This window comes from Larus michahellis, chromosome 1 (genome assembly GCF_964199755.1).
Source record: "Larus michahellis chromosome 1, bLarMic1.1, whole genome shotgun sequence".
NCBI lineage: Eukaryota > Metazoa > Chordata > Aves > Charadriiformes > Laridae > Larus > Larus michahellis.
The window spans coordinates 54,767,946-54,791,199 of record NC_133896.1 but is presented as its reverse complement, the minus strand read 5'-3'; the positions used below and the strand labels follow the sequence as shown (position 1 = coordinate 54,791,199).

The 23,254-nt window shown below is 46.3% G+C and overlaps 1 protein-coding gene across 1 annotated transcript; it reads right to left on the bottom strand.

The window, feature by feature from the left end:
- Positions 1 to 1,160: 1,160 nt before the first annotated feature.
- On the bottom strand, positions 1,161 to 22,344 carry NFAM1 (NFAT activating protein with ITAM motif 1). The gene is made up of 6 exons (XM_074577569.1): positions 22,074 to 22,344; positions 19,617 to 19,955; positions 18,477 to 18,586; positions 15,770 to 15,874; positions 11,035 to 11,121; positions 1,161 to 8,364 (listed from the first exon to the last, which is right to left on the bottom strand). Exons 1-6 carry the CDS (start codon positions 22,240 to 22,242, stop codon positions 8,305 to 8,307), a joined length of 870 nt encoding a protein of 289 aa, XP_074433670.1. The 5' UTR covers positions 22,243 to 22,344; the 3' UTR covers positions 1,161 to 8,304.
- Between the last annotated feature and the right edge of the window lie 910 nt (positions 22,345 to 23,254).

The following is a 23,254-nucleotide window of genomic DNA, read 5'->3' as shown; positions in this document are numbered from 1 at the left end:
AGGGAGACAGCAGACAGCAGATTTAATATGTTTTTGCAATGTGATATGGCAGCAAAAATCATGCAGTTAATTTAATTTGGGGTTGTAAAGGCAGAGACCTCTTCTCAGAGATATAGGCAGTAGTCCTATTTTTTAATATAGCGGTGAGACCGCAGTTTGAAGACATGTTTAGTTCTGGACAACTCAGTGCTAGCTAGATGTCAACAACTTGGAGGGAAATAAAAAAAAAAAAAGAGGAACATAAAATGATAAAAAAGCTGGAAGGGCTTACAGCTTGTGTAGGTTGGCCAAATAACAACTGTGAAGAGCATCACGGGAATTGCATATGAGAACTTCAGGGGTGCAGAAGCACCAGGGAGCGAGAAAGACTGTTTAGGGTTGTCTGAGGGAGTATAAATGGTATAAATGTAAATTAAATTAAGCAAAGGAAACATTAATCTACATGACTGCAAGACGGCATCCCAGAGGAGTTCCCATCATCTGATTCACTCAAAACTGGATGGAGCAAAGCACACAAGAAACCACTTAAGAAACCCTGACTGCAGGAAGGGACTAGATGAGGACAATATGCTTTTGGGACTGTTTAATTGCCCACTAACAGGGACATCTGCAGAGCAATAGGTCTCAGCCCAGTACATGGTGGAAACTTTCCCTTTTCTACACCATTGCTGGAGACACCTGTAGACCAAAACAACTGTGCTTAGTTCCAGCAGGTAACCATGGAGGGAGTGCTGTACTCAGAAGGGTTGAGGGTGGGTGGGTGGTTATATATTGTCAGAATTTTTCCCTTTTACCACTGGGATGTTTTTGAGAGGTCACTGGCTCATCACCTGGTAAGAACAGCGATGATGGCACTCCTGTGTTTTAATAGTCACCATAATGTTCCCTTGGATTACACAGATCTTGGAGTAGCTGTCCTGGACAGCACTTACCTCTCCCAGGAAGTCTGTGGCATCCAGTTAGAGCAGTTAATTGGAATGAAAAAAATCAGAGGCTTTATTATTCCTTAGTTAGAGGGATGAGATCAAGGTAAGCCCTTTTTCTAACGTAGGAAAGACAACTTGAACATGTACCCATAACACCTTTACATCACACTGTGCCACCATATATTCTGGCCTTGCCTGTCCTATGGAAAAGACCTGGCAGTACAATATGTTTCTCCCAAGCAAGGGCTGATATACCATGTTGCAGCTCATCCTGGATGTGCCACACACACATTGCTGGGGAAAAAAAGGAAAAAAAAGCCCAAACAATTTTATAAATGTTCTATGAGGGGTTTGAATGTTTTATTTGGTCTATATTTTTTTAACAACACCCCTTAGGGAGCATGCAGAGTGATAATCATCAGACGAACCATACACAAAGCACACAAAGGTATAGTCCCCCATAACTGTTGACCTTAAATGGCCTTTTTCTACATAGAAATGTCATGATCTTCATGAAGGAAAGCTTTCTGCTTATTTATGTAAATGAAAAACGTGGCCTAATGCGCACGAGCATACAGCAAATATAAGTGTACTAACGTTTGGGTTTGAGATAGTCTTGTAATGAACTGCTGAAGCATAAGCTAAAATTAATTCATCACCCCCCCTAGTTTATCATGAACCTCTGACTGTTTCATTTGCACTCTGCCTAATGACCCATCTTTCTCAGGACATCATATGTTACAAACTTCTCTGTAATTTCATGCTCTTACCTTGTAGGTTATATTTAAAGGAAAAAAAAAGAAAAAAAAAAGAAAAAGGAAGTGTTTTCTCCTTTCTTTTAAACGTAACTCTTGTCTAAGTGCTAGGACAGGCACTGTCAGCTCTGAAAATTCAAGATTAATCAAGCAATTAAGAATTGATATCTAGTGACTTATCATGCCTGGAAGTGAGAGATGCTGCATTCATTTTAGCTCTGCAAGAACCCAAAATAGCTAACCTGATTTTTATGGACAGCAAGATTATTTTAAATCTTTTGGGGAGGAGAAGAACAGGAGTTACAGCTCCTTCTATTAAACTGGTTTCTTTAAAATCCCCATCTGCGTTTTGCATGTTCCATAGCAAAGGGCTGGTCTGTACAGAGGGCCATGCCAGAAGAGCTGCTGTACTTCAGATTCACACCCTGCCTTGACCTGAATGAGTCTGAAAGCGTACAGAAATCCCGAGAGAGCAAAAGCCGAGCTGAAGTTTTACTTTCTTTTCCCCATGTGCTAGCGTAGCGCTGCGCTGCTTGAATAAACAACCCAACCGAGCAGGAATTGCATCACCTCAAAACTGTGGTTTCCTTTAAACATTAAGAAGTATGGCAAGCATTTCCATTCACGTAATTATCAGTATTATCAACTCTCCTCACAACTCCTTCTTCTCCAGCATCTAACTGTTGGGACGGTAGGGACTTCCCTGCCTCCCTTCCATGCAAGCAGAGGGCTCCTTTGCGACCCAGCTGCAGCCATTTGCTCTTGTCCTAACCTCTCGACAAGCTCAGGAGCTTCTTCAGCAATCAGGAAGACTTTATGGGGTGGATGAGCAGCAACTCAGCACATTCCCTCCATAAATGTTTATTTGGGGAGTTACAGCATACATATTTGGGCTTTCCATGGTAATTTGGCTCTGATGAGCTTTCCTTATTGCCAAAATGGTGGATACCTCCATAAAAGGGAGCAGTAACTTCTCTGCAGCTCTGCTACCTCAGCAAACAGACCTCAGTCAGGCAGATGTGAGCCAGACCGATACCTGCATGAGAAATCAAAAATGAAAAGCAAAGTGCTACTGAAACCGGTGCTGGTGACTCAGGAAGAAAGTTTTTTTTCCCCCCTATACTATAAGGAGGCCAGCAGCTCCTACTTACCCAGCTACTGGTTCCTACCTAGACAACCTGATACAAATAAGAACATAGGAACGTGAATTCTGTTCCAAACTTCACCCCTGACACTCTGCAATTTTGGAAAAGTCATTTAACCTCCCGAATCTCCATTTTTTTCCATGTATGAACCCGAAACGTCATAGTGAGCCTTGCAAGGACTTCTGAAATCTTTTAGTGGCACATGTCAGTGCCAAAAGCACCGTTAGCAGCATTATAGGACTAATTCCCTCACAAGGGAGGGAAGCTCACTGTGGTACAGGTATTTTGGGTACAATTATTACCCCTGGAAGTGCTTAGATATCATTGCATAAAATTGTAGGCAGACAAATCTTTCAGATGGGATAGAAACCAGAGGCCCTGACTGGTTATTAAAAGACATAACATTTTGAAGAAGCCCATATGTTAGCTCTTCTGTGTTCACCCTGTTCCAATTTGGATAATTACATTCTGACTCCTTAAAGCAGGGTGGCTGACCTGCCTGGCCCTACCAGCTGTATATCCAAATCTTCACGTGGCCCAGAGCGATACAACACAACCCACGTGTTTCAAAGAGCTGAAGGAAAAGAGGAGCTCCATGAGAGGTTTGTTGTCCAGTGAGAAGAAAGACTCCCTCCTGGAGTGGGAGCCCTCCCCTCCTGCCTAAATTAGAGTCCTTGCCTCAGGAGCTGACAACTTGCCCTCCTGTGTCACCTCTCATGGGAACCTGCCTGGTATTGTCAAAGTGCCATTGCGCTTTGTCCCCAGGTGGCTGTGTCATTGCAGTACTGGTGCTGAGAACCTTGCAGACCCACAGCTTGTAACACAGTTTGGCAGCTTAAAGGCCTGGTTATTAATAGTGAAGTACCTAGTAACATACTAGTTACTAATAGTAACCCACATTTCTATTTTATCATTAACAAAGAAAAACATTTTATCCCTGGCAGTAAGTGGAGACTGGCTTGCCCTAGAATCAAGCAAGAGAAGACACTGAAGGTTCACATTCCCCTCTTCCCTTGGAGATCAGGTAGTCACTGGTGCTCACTGACCTTCTCCCTTTTTATTTATAAACTGTTAATTATACTTCACTGTGCTAGCAAATCTTTACCACCACAGAATCCCAAAATACAGAAAAAGAGCCGTATCTGAGCCTTGATCAGCTTCCTGACACAGCAAAGAAGAGGAGCAGCATACGCTGCAAAGGATTTTTTCACCGTGGACACACAGTAAGTTTTCCCAAACCTAAGATAAGCTGCCGTTTCCAAACACTGAAAGAAAGTAGTGGTAGCTCCAAGCAGCCTCCAACATCTGTCCAATTTTGCATTTCGGATGCCAGTCTGACCCAATGATGGTGCAGCAGCCACTCTCCTGTCCCTCACATGGGCAGCCCTGTGCCAAGATGCGGGTATCCGATGAAGCTATTTCTCCAGACTTCATAGATGCAAAGGAGGGGAACCTGTCCTGTCCCCATCTCTTCACAGGTGCTGGTGGCACCTGGGCCATGGCACAGGGCTGTGAGGGGTGCCAGAGGCACCAATCCCAGGGGTAGAAGACAGTCATGGCTGGGGACGTTCTGCAGGGCTGTAGGTGTGTCCACACCCAGGAGTCTGTGGTCTGGGGGTTACCAGGGGATCTGGCAGGGGGATGTGGGCAGGCAGGGGACAAGAAAGGGAGCAGAGAGGACCTAGGGCACCATCTGGTGGCTTCAGTTACCGCCTTCCCTAAATCCCTGTCTCACAGGGTCACAGTATTGCGTGGTCAAGGGCTGAAGAAACATCAGGTCTTTCCAAGAGACAGCCCAGCAGGAAGAAGAGAGCCATGCCCTTGACCCAGACTCATACACCCTTAGGGCACTGCTAGGTGGAACAGTGGTGCCAACCAGAGCAGTAATAACCATTTCACTTGGGTGCTGTTCGGTCAAGCACCTCCCTTGATAAAGAACCATCCCTACTGGGTATTTAGAGATGATTTACAGTAGTGACACCCCTGAGAAGAAAAAAAAAAAAAGAGGAGTAGAAGACAGAAGCAATGAAGGAGAACACCTTGGACTATACCTCGGACATATGTTTCATTGTTGTTATCCACCACAGCAAGGTATTCCTTTTCTACAGATAAAGGCAAAATATAGTTGGCGTGTTTCATACGACAGAACAGTACCCATGCAAGAGCTTGTCCTCTGCAGAAAAAGATCAAACCAATGAACCATTCAAGTGGACCCTGTTTGTTGCCTTCCTAAATTAGGATTTGCTGTAAAGCATTGTGAAGGAGTTATTTTAAAGGGACTAGATGACCTCAGTGTCACCAACACCCTTTGCAGCGATACCAGCTAAGACAACACATTGAGGATGATCACGGTGAGAGACCACATCTCTCAGGACCAAAGGTTCATACCTGGTGGAGAGGGCAAAGGATCCTGGTGCTAACACAGCACCTTCTTTAGAAGGCAGCAGGCAACGCATTTCCACCTCACGCTATTGCTTACTTTGATAATGGGCCTCCACTTCCCTGAAATCCTATCAATACAAAGGGATAATTCAACACCTGGGAATCAAAGATTATACCACCGTAACCTGAAAGCATGCTCTGTGCATAACAGCACCATGCTGGGGGAAGCAAGTGAAGCTGAGGCCCTTAGGGACGCAGTTTTTAAGAGGAATCCATTCTCAACATTAATTTTAAAGCAAAACATGTAGAATGAACAGAACCGCCCAGTCATCACCTCTCATCTTTGTAGAGCTGGGGGAGCTGATCCTCAATTTCTCTTTTTTCTTTTTTTTTTTAATTGCTCAACATTTAAAAATTAACTCCTTTCCTCTTGCTAGTAATACTCATTTTCTGCATCTACTCTCAGATAAGACAAAAAGACCAAATGACTGTCTTTTTCCTGAAAAAATCTCTGCTACAAAGTAGCTATACCCATATTATATAAATTATATTTCCTAGTCTCTTCTACCTGTGCCTGAAGGCATTTCCTCATACCTCCTTGGAAAACTCTGTGCGATTTAAAAACATTGCTGCTCTCACAGTCTTCTGCTTTATACCTTTGTCTCTCACACACTCTATGCTACTGTGGCTGTCCATGGCGCATGATGCTAAAGAAGTGATACTAGTTTGTGGCTACGTAGCTTCAAAACTTCCTTTTTCTCATGCAGCGGACTTTTACGCTTGCAGGACCAATCCAAAGCCATGGAAATCAACACAGTGACTCCCCCTGACTTTGGCAAGCTTTGGCACACAGCCTAAATCCCCAGACTTGCCAGTGTTTCTTGGAAATTCTGACTTTTTCACTTAATTGATCAGAACCTGGTGTGATTCTTCCAGTACTTCAGCACTGACTGTTCCTCGAATACGCTTTTCTATTCCAAATGTCGTTCTTCCTCTCATGTTTCATTTTAAACAGCTTCAGCTACACTTAAGGTATAGAATTGTTCAGGCATAAATGTAAGAAACACACTAAAAAGGTAACAGAAAGACATGACAAATCAATTCACTGCAAAGTGAGATGCTTGCCAGGAAATTTCCAATAGCACCCAGCATTTTTAGCATTTATAAAATTTAAAAAGCAAAACAGAAAAACTAAGCAGCATTATTTTGGAAGTTTTCACTTTTCATCTAATCCACCAGCTTCTGCTGAATATTTTATTGCCATACTGCGACATATTTATAATTCATCTCATCATTTCTTCAAATTTGTTAAGGAAAGGAATTGTTATACCTGTACAATCCTCTGTAAATTTTTCTGTGAACACAGATTTTTTCTGGTCATATTAGTAAACACTAAAATTGCTGACTTCAAAAATAGTTATAATTGTCGCGATCACTTAAAAAATGGAATATGGGTCTAATAAGCCGTGCTGCCTATTCATTGCTTTTTCTGAAATGAATTCCTCAACACTGGGAAGAGAAAAAGCATTTTCCTGTGGTTAAATAAAGTCCAAATTGCATGTTTGAAATCTCTTCTAATAAAAAGAGCAAAGCAATAAGCGGATTATCTCTTTAAACATAGTATAGGAAGGCTGGAGGCCCTGGAGACATTTTCCATAGCCTCTATCTCTGATGCATAGCAACATTATCTTCAACTAGAGAGGGTCCTATGACCCTGGAGCTCAATTTTAATTTGATCTTCTTCTTTAAAGAGGTTTCTGTGATTCCTCTCAAGTTATGCTGCATATTCTTATTTTGGGTTGGTTTTGTTTAGTTGTTATTTTGTTGTTGTTTTTTAATCTGAGATAAAACAGCCTCAGCTTTTTGATCCACTGGTTTGATCGTGTTATATGGATATTTAATGTAACCTTTTCCCTATCAGAACTAGAATACGCATCAGCACAAATGGTAGGCAAGTTCCAGCTGACAGGAGAGAGAAATGCTTGGATAGAAAATTCACCTCTAGGGCCTCCCTCCAGTCATTCTAAGTTTCAGAACTGGTCTGCCTGGCCAAATAGCATATGGGGGTGGGGGTAAAGAAGTCCTACACCCTTGTTGGGAAATACTGGCCAGGTGAAACAAAGGCAAACCTATTGGTTTTGGTGGGGCAGAGGTACCATGCCTGCTCCCACAGAGGCTCAAAATCCCAAGTAATAATAAAGCCCATTGCCAAGAAGAACAGGAAATTGGGGAGCTCAGCTTGAACGTCTCTGGGCTGAACCTGGCACCAGACCCGCTTGGTTTACGCGGCGCCAGCAAGGGAGTTTCCTCGGGTTCCCACCTCCTTGTTCCTCTTCCCTGTTCTGGAAAGGGCTCTGCCACTGAGACATGTTGCCAGACAGGGATATTTTCTCTGTTTTCCTTTTCTCCATCTTTATCTCTGTCCATGCATCCAGTCCTCACCATATACTGCTGATATTGCTGAAGGGAAAGCATTTACTCGGAGGCACTGATTTGAGTCGCCTGAGTATGGTCACAGCAGGCAGCTGTGACTACTTGATGGGATTAGCAGATTATGAGAAAGCATGTTTCACTGTGGGGTTCCTGAGAAAGGGAAAACAGGCAGGTGGATGCTTGGATCTCAGTTAAACTATGCATGAAAGCCTGATGGCCGTGTCAGGAAAGCCGTAGGCACAGGATCAGACGGACTGCTGCAGGTCAGGATCAGAAGATCAAGCCAGCAAGCAGGGAGGTCTCTGGATTGTCCTATCAATTACAGAGGATCGAGATTTAAGTATTTCAGCCAGGCCAGGTGATAGAAACCTGAACAGATCCCATCTGCACCATTTCTAAGGCACATGTGAGTGCCTGACAAAAGCAGCTTTTCTTTTGCATCAAACGTCTTTGCTGCATCATTGCAGACTGAGCCCTGGTGGGATGTGAACAGATGCATTCTGTTGCTAATGAAGGGCAGTTTAGAAGGAGCCAGGGGTTTCACAAGTCCCTCGTGGTTGTGCCCTGAAGTCACTGTGGATCTCTGCAGAGAACTGGGGATGTAAGAGAGTACTTCTGCCGTACGGAAAGATGTCTGGTCCACATAGGGTCAGATTTTCCCTGTTAGATATTCTCATACAATGTATCAGAGGATTCTTCTAGAGATGCTTGCTTCTTAGGTGTCTGCAGAATGATGAAAAGGAGAAAAAAGAAATGGAGGAAAATTATTCAAAAGAAGATGAATTAATTCTTAATAAGCAGACACTGACGTTTGTTCTGTTAGAAATGGCTCTAAGTGATCCGCTGAAACGGAAGCCACTATAGTGAGAAATGCTGCTCCGCCAGAGATGAACGTGACTAATCCAGCCCAGGGATAAAGATGCCTCCTTTACTTGTCACTCTTCCCCCAAAAAGCTGTCAGACAGGGAGGGGAGGGAAAATTGGACTTGGTAAAAAAATAAATCACTTTGGATTCTGTGAAGGAGGAATTCCCTGACCTCCTCAATCCTGTTTCTTCAACAGTTGAGTCTATTCCTCACAACCATTCCTTGTGTAGACAAGGCGCTGACAGACTGATATTTTAAGCGCTGTGTGGCACAGGCCTGCTGTAAGCAAGGTTACACAGCAAGTAGCTGAAATGCCACCGGGTGAATGAAGCCCTACCTACACTAGCATTTTCTCTGTTGCCACCACCAAAGGGAAATATTTTACAAAAGCGCTGTGCAGGCACCTCCAAAGCATGTGGGATTAACCCCTCGCTACCCAAGCTGTCTGACAGTCCAGCGCGACAGCATGCAAATGCTGTCATTTCAGGGGCTCCCTGCCCCGCTTCCCTTTACAGCTCCCCCTCTATGCGCAGCATCCCACAGCAAGGGCTGGCTGGACTCTGCTGCAGTCAGCCACCGTCCAGCAATCCCATCTCCCACTCACAGGCCAAACCCTCTGGCCCACAAGTCACACTCTTAGGGAAAATACCTTGTTATATAGCTGGCTGGAAGACAAGTGTCCCAGACAGTCACAGACCAGGATGACTGAGAGGGAAGCGGATCAACGTGCTTGCAACAGTAGCGGAAAGTGCAGTCAAATTCCCCTGTGCAGAGGTAATGGGGCCCTGCTGCTTCCTTCTGACCAGCACAAGAACTGAGGACCCTCAGTGGTGCCTGCTCTTGCTGTGAGAGTTCATCCTATCCCCTCTCTTTGCTTTCTTCTCCTTTGTTTCTCCCATCTCTGCTTTGGCCTTCATCCGGCCCTGGCTGAGACTACCAGCACCAGACCCACTCACACACAGGTGCTCCTTTGCTCTTGTTTTGTTGCTTTGCTCCTGCTCTGTTTTTCAGACCCACTGCCCCCCAAAGCAGCGGTTGAGTGATCTGGGCCACACACAAGGGATTCAACACAGCCCAGACAGCTCCACAGTAGGGAAAAAACCCCGCATATACTGCATCTCATCATCCAGACTGAATCATTTCAAAGGGGGCATCTAATAAAGGTATACAGAAGAATAAAGAGGACAGGGAAGAGGGATCAGAACCTACTGTTTTCCCTATCCAACTAATTCAAAATGCAGCAAGAACACAAAAACGGGGATGGTGTCTTTTCCAGTGCATGTGATGCACTGGGGTATAACACAGCCTATATAAAATAACCCACCCTTCCCCTCAATAATCAGGTACCTGCCACTGCCTTTGCTACCACCAACCACTGTGGTGCCAGAGCAGTAACTACAGGAGGCCAGTGGCCTAGAGACCAGACCACGTGAGAAGTAGCTGTGACACAGAGGAGGACACTTGACTTTAGACCACCTTTTCCTAAGAGGTGGGAGTTGTGAAAATGCCTCAGACACTGGAAAATACTGTCCTTCGTGAAAGAGAGGGATGGTGCCAAGTGAAGTTTGCGCCATCCTCCACACTGCATAGTCAGTCAACCTGGGGAACTGTCCCCAACAGGACATCAGTGGGAGGATGCAGGATACATTTTTCAAGAACATTTTCCAATGCTAGAAGAGTGAATATATTTTTTAAGCAGATAAGAGGTCTGGAGGGGAAAAGAATAATGAAGTTCTGAGGACAGGAAGGAAGTGTTCCCTGGGGTGCCTCATGCAACTTTTGTCCCTGTGAAACAGCTGGTGCCTGCCAAAGGCAGAGTAGAGGGTTGTGTGGGCCCCAGGTCTGCTTGACGTGGCCCCCACAACTGATCGGCACCTGCATATTCCAAGTTGCAGCTACTTTCACTATGAGTGAATTTCATTCCTTGTCTCTAACTCATAACTCCCAGCCCACAAGAAGATCCAAGCCTGCCTTTTCCTGAGCCACAGAACTGACAGAGACTGTATCAGCCCAAACTCTGTTCAGAACATCTCAGCTTCTGCTACCATGAAATGGCTCTCAGGTGCTTAATGCCAGTGAAAGCAAAGCTGTGTCCAGGGTCTGCTGGACCCCTCTGCCCAGGAGGACTTCTCAGCTGTCTAAATAATCTGGAAAGGGCAACTGTGGGGACCAGCATCTGGCCAACTCTCCATGAACGTCTGTCCCCTTCAGAGGGAGCAGCGATGCCAAACCCCTCAATTCCTTCTAGGATACGTCACACAGCAAAGCATCTGCATGCAACCAGGACTGCCAGAACTGGTAGCAGTGCAGGAGCAAGGGTTCTGCCGGAAGAGGAAAGATAGGCTACATGTGCAGCCCAGCTGGCAAGTGGATGTGACTTCCTGTTTTCCCCTTTTGGTGGGACTGGAAGTGGGGAAGGAGCAGACACACTTACTGCCTGCTAGGGCCATGGCAGCTCTGTGGGTTTTCCTTCCCCATGTGCCCAGTGCATAAGGGAACTCTCCAAGAACAGGGCCCCAGCCCTTACCTTCCCTGGAGGACTCTTTCTGGGTGATGGGTTGTTTGTGTAGTTCTCGAGGCTAGAATAGACATCAACTTGCTGCAAATCCAGGCACTGCAGAGAGAAGAGAGTAGGGATCAAATAAATTACTTAGGTTTAAGACAACTAATTGCCTACTGTGTTGTTCCCCATCTCATGCCATCTCGACAATTTTTAGGAACCCCATCCATCTCCAAAATTTTGAACTTCCTGACCTGAACTTGGGCAAACAGAATATCCTTTTCCCCTGAAATCTTTTCAGTGCAGCTGCATCATCTTCCTTTTTCAGGCTCACAGAGACAGGCTTTGATATTATCTACCCTGTATAAGGCAGAGGAGAAGAATGCCAATGCCCCTGCCTCCCTCTGCTCCAAATTGTCCCAGAGCAGAATAAAGTCCCTTCTGCTACATGAAAGGATACTGTGCACCATGGGGACGACAGGTAACAGGGAGTGCTCTGCATTGCCCAGGACTGTTTAGGTGCCTGACACCCAGAAGCTCTGACTCATGGTTATTGTGGGCACACAAAGGTGATAAGAGGGGCGAAGCTGAAGGTCGAAGCACAGGAGCTGTTGAAAATGGGAAATCCTACATGAGGCATGATTTCTGTTTATTGTTTGGAATTTTTTTCCAAGCCAGAAATCTCCTTTCTTCTTAGAGTGAGCAAAAAATAATAAAAAAAAAAATCAATACACTCCCAGGCCTTCAAACATATCCGTCGTCCCACACAGCTACACAGAGAAACACACACACGCCCTACATGTGTATGTACCCACTAGTCCCCCAGGTAATCGTGTCACAGGAGATGCGTGTCAGTTTGAGTGATGTTCCAGATCTGCCTGAAGGATCAAACATAACAATCAGGAGGACTTTTCCATGTGTGTTTCAAGGATGACAGCAGGTTGCCAAGGTGGCTGTTTCTCTGGCAACAGGAAGATGGGAGGAGCTCCGGCCGCAAGAGGGGCAGATGGTATTAGTGGATAGACTGCAAAGGGAGCGAGGCGCCCTGCAACACAGTGAGGAGGATGAGCAAAACGTGGGGGCTTGACTCTGGGGCTGCCAGTCACCTGAACCCTCAACATTTCATCCAGAGTTGCAAATGCTTGGCATCTTTCAGGATCATGGCCAGCAGAATGGTGGTTTGAACAGGATCAGATGATAGAGCAGCAGCATTTGGGACTGGAGCTTGGAACAAACAGGCACTCAGACAGGAGGGAGCCGCAGTGAACAGAGCACCACATGGCTCTCCTATTCCCACTCCTCCTCCGGGAACAGTGAAATTATTTCACCTGTCTGCTTCCCACTCCCAACAACCCGCTTGCCTACACAGACATTCCCAACTATTCGCATGTGCACATACGCACACAGAAAATCCCATTTCCCCATCCTCATTTTCAATTCTCTTTGTGATGCTCGCAGTGAGGACCTCGTCCCATGTGCTGCACTCCCAGCAGCCTGGCTCTGTGTCCCCTTGGCAGGACAGGCAGCCTCTTTCACTGTTCTAGTCTGAAGCCACTCACAAGCAACAAGGATCCTTTTGGTGTTTGACCTCCAAAAAAGATTTCTTTTGCAAGCGCTCTTCCCATGGAGGCTGTTGACAATGCTGGTCCTTTGCCGGCCAATTGGAAAGCTGGTGTCCCCAACCGCCATTTGCAAATTAAATACTTTTACTTGGTCACTGGCCACCTGCTACTGTCACAGTGGAGGCACACAGGCCTCTCTCCTCCCCGCTGGCAGATGCCTTCCCATCCCCAAGTAGCCTCCTTGTCTTGCTCACACCAGGAAAAGCTCCTGTGTTCTGGAACCTGCGTGCGCCGCAGGAGTTCTGTTTGCTGCTCAAAAAAAGCTTGTTTGAAGTGTAAAGCAGATGAAGTGAGTCCCTCGAATTATTATTTCCAAGCTGCTCGTTAACTAGGCAGCTAAGCTGGAAGACAGAGGAAAATACAGGTTTGGGTCTGGGCAGTGCAGTGAGGTAGAGCTGCTCCAGGGCTGCAGGGGGACAAAGAGGTCAAGGAACACCTGGCAGTGTAGTTGGAACCAAGTGGGTACCCAGCTGCCCCCTTATTACCAGAGCTTTTTGCTACCTACTGCTTTTCACTGTCTACACCCACCTCCAGGGACCATGAGGTAAACGGTGGCACCTGAAAGAGCCAGCGGGGAAGGCATTTGCTCCTAGGGATTTTCAGCAGGATGGCTGTGCAGAAGGTGTGCTAGGACCCTTCCCACACCAGGAGTGAGCCTTGCTGCTGTGTGCAGGATAACATTGAGCATTTAATGAGCTGCCCCAGCCAGTTCCAAGCCCTTACTTTGATGTCCAGTGCTGCCTCCTCGTGCTCTTGCTCCTAGCTCCAGGCCTGCAAGGAGACTGTGGTCCCCTGACCTGACTCTTTTCCAGACTCTGACCTCTTGCTTTTCCCCACAGATAGCACATCTGGCATGTGCTGGCCTCCTTTCCTGTCCCCTAATCTCTGACCTCCTTTTTTATCTAATCACTCGGAGTTACTTCTCACTTGTCCTTCCCTCTTCCTTGCCTTAGCTTACCCCAACGCTGACCACAGATTTCTGCCCTCCCCATGAATTAAGCACTAAGTGTTCAACACCCGATTTAACACCAATGGGTTTTCACAACGCACCTAATTTCAATCTTAGTTTGCAGGGCTGGGTCTACACCATGCAGAGTCCCAACAAAATTTAGCAGTGGGGCACCAGAGTCATCTTTCAAAGGAAATAAGGTTTGTCAACTTTCCACTCCCCTCACCTGTCCTGAGGGCCCATCCAATGCAGGGTCTCCATCCCAGGGCTCTTGCCCTCTCTCTCCCATTAACTTCTCCGTTACACCTCGCAGCCCTGTGCTCCCCCCTCCTCACCTCGCAGCCCTGCTCTCACCACATGCAGTGTCTGTGGCGGGAGTTGCTGCTTCATGCCTGAACGAGTCACCCTGCAGCAGCTGCTCCATGGTAAAGTAACCTCCAGTGGGCGGGCTGGTACCCCCCCAGCATACAGGAGGTGGTCCGAGGCCACTTGCAGCGCTGCCAAAGAGGGCTGGGCCACCTGCCCTGCACACTGGGCTGGCTAAAAGCCCTGCACAGCTGGCGTGCAGTAAACGGGCTTCGGGGGAAGGCGGCTGGGCCAGGTCTATAGGGCTCCTGCAAGCACAGGGGCTCAGCCAGCTCCTGGGACTGCCTGTGCCTAAGGCTGGCTCTGCTGGCTTGCTATATTAGCCTTAGTGAGGTCTCCTGAACAGAACAACATGATGAAACATGTAATTAAGATGGAGCTAAGGATGCATGACGAGGCCGACTGAGCGAGAAATGGATTTGATTTTTTTTTTGTCTCCTTGCAGAAATCACCCACTTCAGCAGGAAACTACCCATTCGGATTTTTATAAGCCTGAATTAAAAAGAAATTACTTGATACAAATGAGTTTTATAACCTGCAACCTTCTTTACCCAAAGCATTGCTTTTTGCCAAGAATAAATGTATCACATACAAAATATAGTGCTTTCTTTTAAATGTCTACTCCAAACCTAAAGGGACACAAAATGGTGCCCCCCCACCTGCAAAGTGAGAATGAGAAGGGGGTAGGCCCATCCTCTTTTTCATATCTGCCCCCTATCAGGTCTCCTGCTTCCTTGGCAGAGCTTTGCTCCTCTCTGCAGTACATTCTCCAGAGCTTCGTTTTGTTTATTTTAAATGATTAATGCAGCAGAGCTTACAGGTTTTCCTCAGAGAGACTTTCCCAGCCCTTATAGGCCTCACAGTCAGAAAGGTTTCCTAATATTCAGGCAACATCCTTCTCTATTCGCTTTCATTTTTTTTATTCCTCCTCGTTTGTCCCACAGATCATGGGGGGGGAAAAAACAACCTTCCCCGCTTAGTGGAGCAGCTCTCCCATGGGAGTGAAAGAAGAAAAAAGAATCCATTTTAAATGGAGCTGGATGGGTTGTAAATGGGATTAGGGGTCATGGTTACTTGATGTAGATGAGGTCCGGGCCTGACATTTTAGGAGAGCCACTCCAATCCCGTTACCTATGACACTGCTGCTGCTGGGCTCAGGGAGTGGCAGCAGACAGCATTCCCCAGTCTGGGAAATGGAAAAAGGAGATCCTATGCAATGAAAGGAAAATGTTCCAAAAAAGAGACTCCCTTCACTTTCTTCCTGCCCTTTTCCCTCCGAGAGCTAATCAGCGGGCTCAGGACTGCAGCGGTCCATGACACTGACACCAGTGAAGGTGTCACAGCAGGAGCCCTAAACAGCTGGGTTGTTGTGGGGAGCACTTTGCCCCTTTCCTGAGCCATCATTCTCCAGCTGGGGAATGCACATGTCCTTGAGACACCCTACGGTACGAAGTGGGGCTGAGATCCCCTCTTCCTTCCTGACTTCTGGAGACCCTTCTACCTCTACCACCAGAAACCCTCTCTGGCCCCACACTTGCTGCTCTCTGCTGCTACACTGCTGTCAGAGGGAAGTGCATAGTGCGAGGCTTTGGCATTAGGAAGGCCACTAGTGGGACCAGGATGGAGATACGCAACATGCACAGTCCTGAGAGGAGCTAAGCAGGGCAGAGCACAGGAGCACAGTCACCACGACCAGGCTGGTATGTGGGTATTGCTTATGTTTCACATCATGATACTGGTGTTGTCTATACCACAGCAGAGCAGGGAAAGGAAGGGTTGTACCATGATGTAGACAGAAGGGATGGAGGGCGATTGTGGTACTCACGTCATAGACAGGAGGTGGTGGTGGTGGTGGTGGGCTGGCTGAAGGGGGCTGTGTTTCCACCTTGTTTCTCGGGATATTTAGCCCGTTCCTTCTAGGGCACAACACCTGTTGAGGACAAGACACTAAATGACACATTGGGAGAAAACACCATCTCCCCAAAGATGACGTGAACACCGATGTCATGTCAAAGCTAGCTGCTCGCACACCTTGAGTGCTTCCACAGCAAAGAGTGCTGGCATTCTCTGCACAATACGGGCCGGTCCCTTTCCTCACTCCAGGAGTCTGCTGACTTACACTGGAACAGTGGAAAAGAGAACTGGGCTCTGTGCGTACATAGAAATCGCTTTCACCACTGAAATGTTGCTCGTTGGAGGATGTAAGTATTTAACAACACACGACCATGCTGTAGGACAGGCAGTAAAGCAGGGCCCTGTTCGAAGTATGTAGGGGAATTTCAGAGAAGGAAAATGCAGTGACTTTCATCGGGATTTGGCTAGGAAGATTTTGCTAATCTGTAGAGTCTAGAGAAGAGCACCAGATGACCATTAATGATGACATACAGTCAGTGATACGCTGATGTGCAAGTCCAGCGTGGAGTTGAAAGACAAAGGTCTCTTCCTCTGAAATGTTTCTTGCATTGGATGAGTTCTCCTTGAACATGCTCCATTCATGCACAGATAAGGGTTAGCCCTGCTCAGCAAGCAAGAAGGAGGCAGAAAGGGAGAAGGCTTTGCTTTGCTAAGTATCTCTGTTCTAATTCGGAAAGAAGTGGGATGATTATATTCACATCACATGAAAACGATGAACTGCTTTCCAGTCCATTAGTAACTAAGGAGGATGCTAAATAGCTTCTCTTAAAGATAAACATTTTTAAACCAGCAGGTCTGAGCAAGCTGTGGTGAGAAATATGGGCTGTGTTCTGCAGGAGGGCAAATGTAATGACTGCATGATCTCTTCGGGCCCCAAAGAGAGCCTGTAGGTCTGAGACTTGCTGGCCCACCTCAAAACCTAGAGATGCCAATTGGCAAGGCGTGACAGTGTCTCCCTCCTCATCCCCATGGAGACACTGTCTAGGCAAGCAGAGATGGGGGCCTGTCTCCAGCCTAGTCACTCTGCCACTTACACTCCTTCCCTCTCCATCAGACTCCCTGCAAGATAAATCTCACAAGATTAGCAGGTCTGCCAACTGCTGCCATTCTGTTTTCAGCCTCATGATCTCTGACTCTGCGTGCTGAAGGCTGATGCTCCTTGGAGTCATAGGACTGTACCAGCAGCACAGCCTCCACATAAAAATGCAGAGGGTCTGCTGTCATGGTGGCAAAGAGCAGGTTGAAAGAGTAAATATGGGGGATACTCTACCTAGGAAAAAACAATCCCCAAATTCCATTCTAAAAGACATCATTTTTTTTAAGACAGCCTTGAAATCACTGGAAGAGTGCAGAGGATGCTGTTTTGAATTCCTGAGGGTGGCAATACTAGGAGCAGTAGGTTTTCCCCAAACAACAGGGATGCCAGTATCATGTCTCCAGAATTTTTTCCACAGGGCCCTTGTCTCACCCAGATCTTTCATCCCTACTTGTGGCTTTTCTTCTCCTGCTGTCTCCATCCTTTCTCCCCCACTCCTGGTTTCCCCTTTGCCCTCAGCTACTCATCCCAGCTTCCACATCCTCACCCAGCTGGTCCCAACCTGTGCCACTGGTCTGCTCACCTGAGGGGCCCCGTCAGTGCAGTCTTAATACTCATCTCCAAACTGCAGTGCTTGCTCACTCCGGTTTCCAGTCCCGGTTTCCAGTCCCAGTTTCCCTCCTGAGGCTCCTTCTTCCAGCCTCACAGAATCACCACTGTTGGAAGGTGCCTCTGGAGATTGTCCAGTCCAAACCCCTCTGCTCAAAGCAGAGTCAAGTAAAGCAGGGTGCTCCTCCGGTCCTTGTCTCTCTCTTTTTTCCCAGTTAGTCGGGACTTGCACACAGGCTTCCCTGGGGTCCTTGTCCTGACCTTCCCTGCTCACTCTGTCTCTTAATGTTTTCTCTGCCAAACGCATGCCCAAGGCTCTGGTCCCCATCCCCTCCACACTCCAGATTGTTTTCTTTTATGGTGCCCAAGGAATGCAGTCGCACAGTCTTCTTGCAATCAGGTTGTGCCCTTGCACTGGAGTTGCCCCCATCTTTACAGAGGATTAGAAACAGGGAAATTCCTGCCCTCCTCCTGCCACCAGGGCTGCCACAGACTTGCTTGACTGCACAGGATGTTACCTTGTCTGACTGGCACCGTGTGGAAAGGCAGCCTCGCAGCGCTCCTTTAGACAATTGAGCTGCTAAATTGACAAAAGCCAAGACTGAGCATGCACAAACTGCAGTTTTCCGAAGACCCATCACAAGGCTACGTCTCCTTGAATATTCTCAGGGCCAGCACACTGCTAGTGTGACTTCTTGCCCTGTGTCATATCCTTGCTCTAAAGCAGAGTGTGCTGGAGTCAAAATGATTATCAGAATTTCTTTAATAGACAAATCAATGAGTCGTTTTGTCTTTCCTGTAATATTTTTTCTCAGAAAGACGGAACTTAAAAAAAGAAACTAAACCTGAGGCAGACACTCAGCATGGAAAATTTCAGCACAGGGACTTCCAATTCCACCAAGTTAGAAACAAGTGAAATAAATTCCTAGAATGGGTCATGTCAGGTATTGCTTTTTATTTGGTTATAACTTGCCTTTCTTTTCCGCAGAAGCAGAGCTGTTGCGGTGATGCTCAATACAGCAAGAAGAACTGTAAGGGTAATGAGGATTTCCCACACATAAAAGGTCTCTACATACCCTGTATCTGTAAGAAAGAAGGCAAAAGATTCAGTGTGAGTGGAAGTTACAATCCTGCTGCGTTTTTAACCCTGGAAAGAGCCTTGAGAGAGCTAAAATACAGAAGGAGTGCAGAATACGGTGGCACAGATGCACACACCCTTCAAAACCTAGTTTGAGAGCAGGGGGCAGCTGAAGAATCATGCAAAAGAGACTGGATATAAGCAGCTTCACTTCATGTAGATTAGAGGGAAGGGACATAACTATGAGAGCCAAGAAATGTGGCAGGTAGACTTGCAAAGGTCTTCAGCGATAGGGGCAGAAAGACAGATGGTGGAAAGCACACAAGCCACACAAAATAGCAGGGTGGGTACTGTAGGCATCCTCTGACCAGTGTGGCAAAGCTATTTTGTCATGGCTCTTTGCATTTACACTTTCTAAGAAGTTTTTCATATTCCAGCATGCAAATCCAGCCAGTCAGCAGCATGCATGTCCTTATGAATTTTCTCTAACATTCCTCTTATCTTGGCATGAAGCTGGCCCTTGCTTCCAATCTGTGCATTAACAGGACAACTGACCTCTTGTACCACATGGAAAAGGGGGAGACATTATGGTGAGCCCCTAATGGTGAGCACCTAACCTGTACATCTGACTACAGCGAGCCTCCTAACCACGGTGACCTTGTGTTCAACCATCTTTGTCACACTGCTGAAGGCCAAACCTCAGTCTCCTGAACACTGACACCTAAAAGCACGCTCTGACCCAGTGCCCAAGCTCCCTGGATAGATCCTGACTTTTAATCCTGCTGTTCCCAGGAGGCAGGTCAGATAAAAATTATTGCATCTTCACGTCTTCATCTATGCATTGGGAAGAGCAGCACAGATCACCTGTGTAAAATACATTCAACTCTGATGGCATTAAGTATTGGGCATAAAGTATTATTCCCACCTGACCACAGCATGTTTGGGTAGAGGAAAAGAAGAGTAAAGCTCATATTTTCATAGCCAAACTCAGCTGATTTTTAATCAGCTGCCCTTCCTTTCTGGTTGTTCACTTACCTCTAGCAAGGACAAACACTCCCTTTCCCATTATCCGGATATCATCCCATGTGACGTTGCAGTAGTATGTGCCAGTAGAAGAGGTGTTTTCAAGTGACGTGATTGTGTAGTCGTAAGGTATGGTAGCAGTCTTATTCTCTTCTCCAGCAGGGATGGGTACGTTTTCTGACCTATGATGGATGGATGTTTTCTGGCCCAGTGAATTAATCCAGTAATAGGAGATTGAAAATTTGGTGTATTTCTGCATGTAAGGGAACATGACTTTACAGGGGATGGATACTCCTTCCTTGAGCAGTGCAACCTGGATTGGAGGTTTCTGCTGTACATCAACTTTTCTTCCTGTAAGGGTAATAATTGTTAGCAGTCACCTAACATCACTTTAAGTCAGGAGAGGACCGCTGCCCCAAAGACAGGATCACACGGTGAAAATAACCATATGTCAGGAAGCACACAGTGTTGGCCCTTGTCAGAAATTTAGTGATTCAGAGCACGTGCCCTGTGTGATCTGACACATCTCTTAGGTAATTGCTGTGTGATTTGCGACAGCCTGTTGCATTCGCAGGCTTCCCCTTTTCCCTTGTGAGCTTCTTCGTACAACACCAGCACGCAGAAAGACAGGAAATGAAGCTGGAAGTGAACTGATTTTGCAGTGGCGTGAGACTGTATTTACAACAGATGAATAGAAAGTGATTTTCCAAGACAAATGTTAGCTGGATATCTCCTGAAACTCCTGAGCTACAAACCTCTGCTTGAGCATCTACGTGTGCCCATGTGATGACACTGCACCAGCGAAGGTACAGTTCGGAAGCAGGTGTTATTGATGGGACTGTGTATTTCTGAAGCACAAGTGAGGAAGGAAATTGCATATTCTGCACAGAGGCCAACACCAGGGCCATGAGAAATAAGACACAGTTTAATCATGCCAAACTTTTGCTGCTGTAAATGGGCAGCAAAGCACAAGACTCGATGCTAGATATGGGAACTATCTGCAGAAGACTGCAGATCTTAAGTATCGATACGTGACAGTATCTTAGGCAGAGAGATGGGAGATCATGCCCTTCATGAGCTTCCTCCTTACGCAGACAGGGCTGTTGGAAGTGATCTATCACTGCACTTCAGTAGACAATGATGTCGGGAGTTACAAGAGAGGATGAATAAGCACAGATGGGGAACCACACCATAATTGACTCCCTGTTTTGTTTAATCAAAACTCAAAAAAGCTAAGAGTGAGCCATGGGCTAGTAAGGAGCCTGGGGTACAGGATATCTTTGGCCTCCCAGCCAAATCTGGGTTTAACATCAGGCAGTCTCTGGATCTATTTGTTTGGCAGCTGACATAACACCACATATAAAGAAATTTAAGAGGAGGCCAATGCAAACCATTGTTGTCTTTAAAAAAGGGAAGTGGAAACTTACACACAAGTCTTCTTACAAAATGAAGGATTTTTTCAGAGACATGAAAATAGAAGGGGGAAAAAAAAGTAGCGAGAGAAAGTAGGGGATGGGCAGGCTTTTCCATTCATGCTTTTGATGGCATTCCCTGGGGATCTGCATCTATGAACAGGCTCATAACAAGGCATTAAAGCTGTCCCAGAGCACAGCCAGGCTTGCTTTCCTGTCATTGTGCACTAACACTGTATCGCAACAGCAGCATCACCTCTGCACAGCGGGACTTGGCATCAGAAAAGGCAACTCAGACTTAGCACTGCTGAATGCTGGTCACTGAGAAGTGGCGGGGGGGGACGGGCAATAACGAAGGGAGGGCACAGTCACTGTCCAGAAAGGACTGTTGGGAAGTAATATCCATTAAGGAAAATCCTCTACAGATGACAAAGCCAAGGACAACAGCCCAAGAGTAAGGAAGAGCTTAGGTTACATCACGAGAAAAAGGTTCTTAACTGTAAAAGCAACCGAGATACAGTACATTCCTAAGGGACATGCTCATTCATTGTGAGGGCACCGTCTTATGTACACTAGATACAACATTATGGAAAGAAGGCAACAGAAAATCCTGCAGACACTGTGGGAGGGATAACCCAAGTGGTCTCTTCTGGGCCTTATTTTCTAAAATCATTCATCAACCTTCTCCTCATCTCTACCCAGCAGAACACACAAGAATATAGTTTCTATACAAGGCACGGCTAAGCACTGCTGTAAAAAAACAGATGAGAGATCCATCTTCATACAGCATCGCAGGAGCCATTAGCTTGAGCAGAACATGCCAGGAAAAAAGCCCAACCATTTTATTTAGGTTATCTAACCCTTCTCCCATGTTCCTCCCTTCTTGAGGATTCTCTCTCTCAGCTTTGAAATGCTTAAAAGACAGAAATAGCAGCAGTGTGCAAATTCCTAGAGGGGATCTCTGGAAATTAGCAAAAGCTGGGAATTAGCAGCTGGAAATGCTCTAATACGAAGAAACATGAGAGTAAACAAAAGGAATAAAAAAATGTATTTTTACCTCCACACCGAAGCAACCAAAGAAACAGGAAGATGACTTTTAGATTAGAGGTCATGATGGGGGGGGTCAAAGGCCGTATGAAAGCAACCAGGTATGAAGATCCAAAAGGCAAAAGAGATGTGGGTTTGTCAGGTATTTCCAAGCCCAGGCAGCTGGTTGATCCTCCCATTTGCAAAGGGACGGGCGGGAGGGACACACACTGCTTTTGGTAAGCTGTTCCTGGTAGATGCAGGCTCTTCTGCTTTTCGGTCAGACTCCTCCCTGCACCGAGATTCATTTCTCTATACTATTACGATGGCATTACACCTACCAGCGAGTGTCCAAAAATTAAACTGTAAGCTCTTTAACATATAGAGCTTTTTCTCCCAATGACCATAAAATATCACACGCATTTAAAGCAAACTTTGTCGCCTTCCACAGTGACCAAAGCTCCACAATGGAATAGGGAAAAAATGTCCTTTGACTGATGCAGATCGAGGCCATTTGAGGTGAATGTGGTCAAATTCAGTGAAATGTTCAACTGACTCTGGAGTGACGGGCAAGCTTAGAAATGGCACAGTGGGATTTTTACCATAATTTTGCAAGGATTTGTTTACACAGTTGTTTCGGATCAGCTGTTCCTGATTATCTCACTGTATGGACCATCCAGGTTTTAGAACAAAGGCACCTTGCTTCAAATTATCTTCATCAAGTGCTGTGTTCACATGGGGAAACTACTGAGCAGTGCCACAGAGTTTGGGTTCATGGCAGAGTAGCACTGTCAAACTCCTCCTTTATGTGACCACTCAAGCGTGGGATCACCTGTTTTGCCTTCAACATGGGTAACAGTACCCAGCAGTCAGTACAGAGAAACGATTCCACTGTCCTCCTGACTGCACAAAACTTCCCGCCGCAGCCAACTCCTCCACTAGGTCACTTTGGTGTAAGGCAGAAGTGAGAACAACCAGACAGCAAATTCATCCCTAACAGCTGTGATGCTTCAGATCCACAAGATGCTGGCTCTGAATCAGCTTTGCTGGCTTTGCAATGCAGGCAAGCCTTAAGAAATCTATTGTAGGGAAATCTAAGGAGAGCCCTTTGAAGAAGAAAACCCTTTCTTTGTGGGAGGATCCTGCCGCCTGTACTCACGAAGAGTCTTTGATTTCGAAGAAAGCTTGTTTTTAGCTAAGACATCTGCAATG

What these genes read in the sequence shown, in the direction of transcription:
- NFAM1 (XM_074577569.1), bottom strand. Translation starts at nt 22,242, where the DNA reads ATGGGAGGATCAACCAGCTGCCTGGGCTTGGAAATACCTGACAAACCC. An exon ending in TTGGTTGCTTCGGTGTGGAG is followed by an intron (nt 19,956 to 22,073) that starts GTAAAAATACAT and finishes TTACCCTTACAG; the next exon opens with GAAGAAAAGTTGATGTACAG. An exon ending in AGTGTTTGTCCTTGCTAGAG is followed by an intron (nt 18,587 to 19,616) that starts GTAAGTGAACAA and finishes TCTTTCTTACAG; the next exon opens with ATACAGGGTATGTAGAGACC.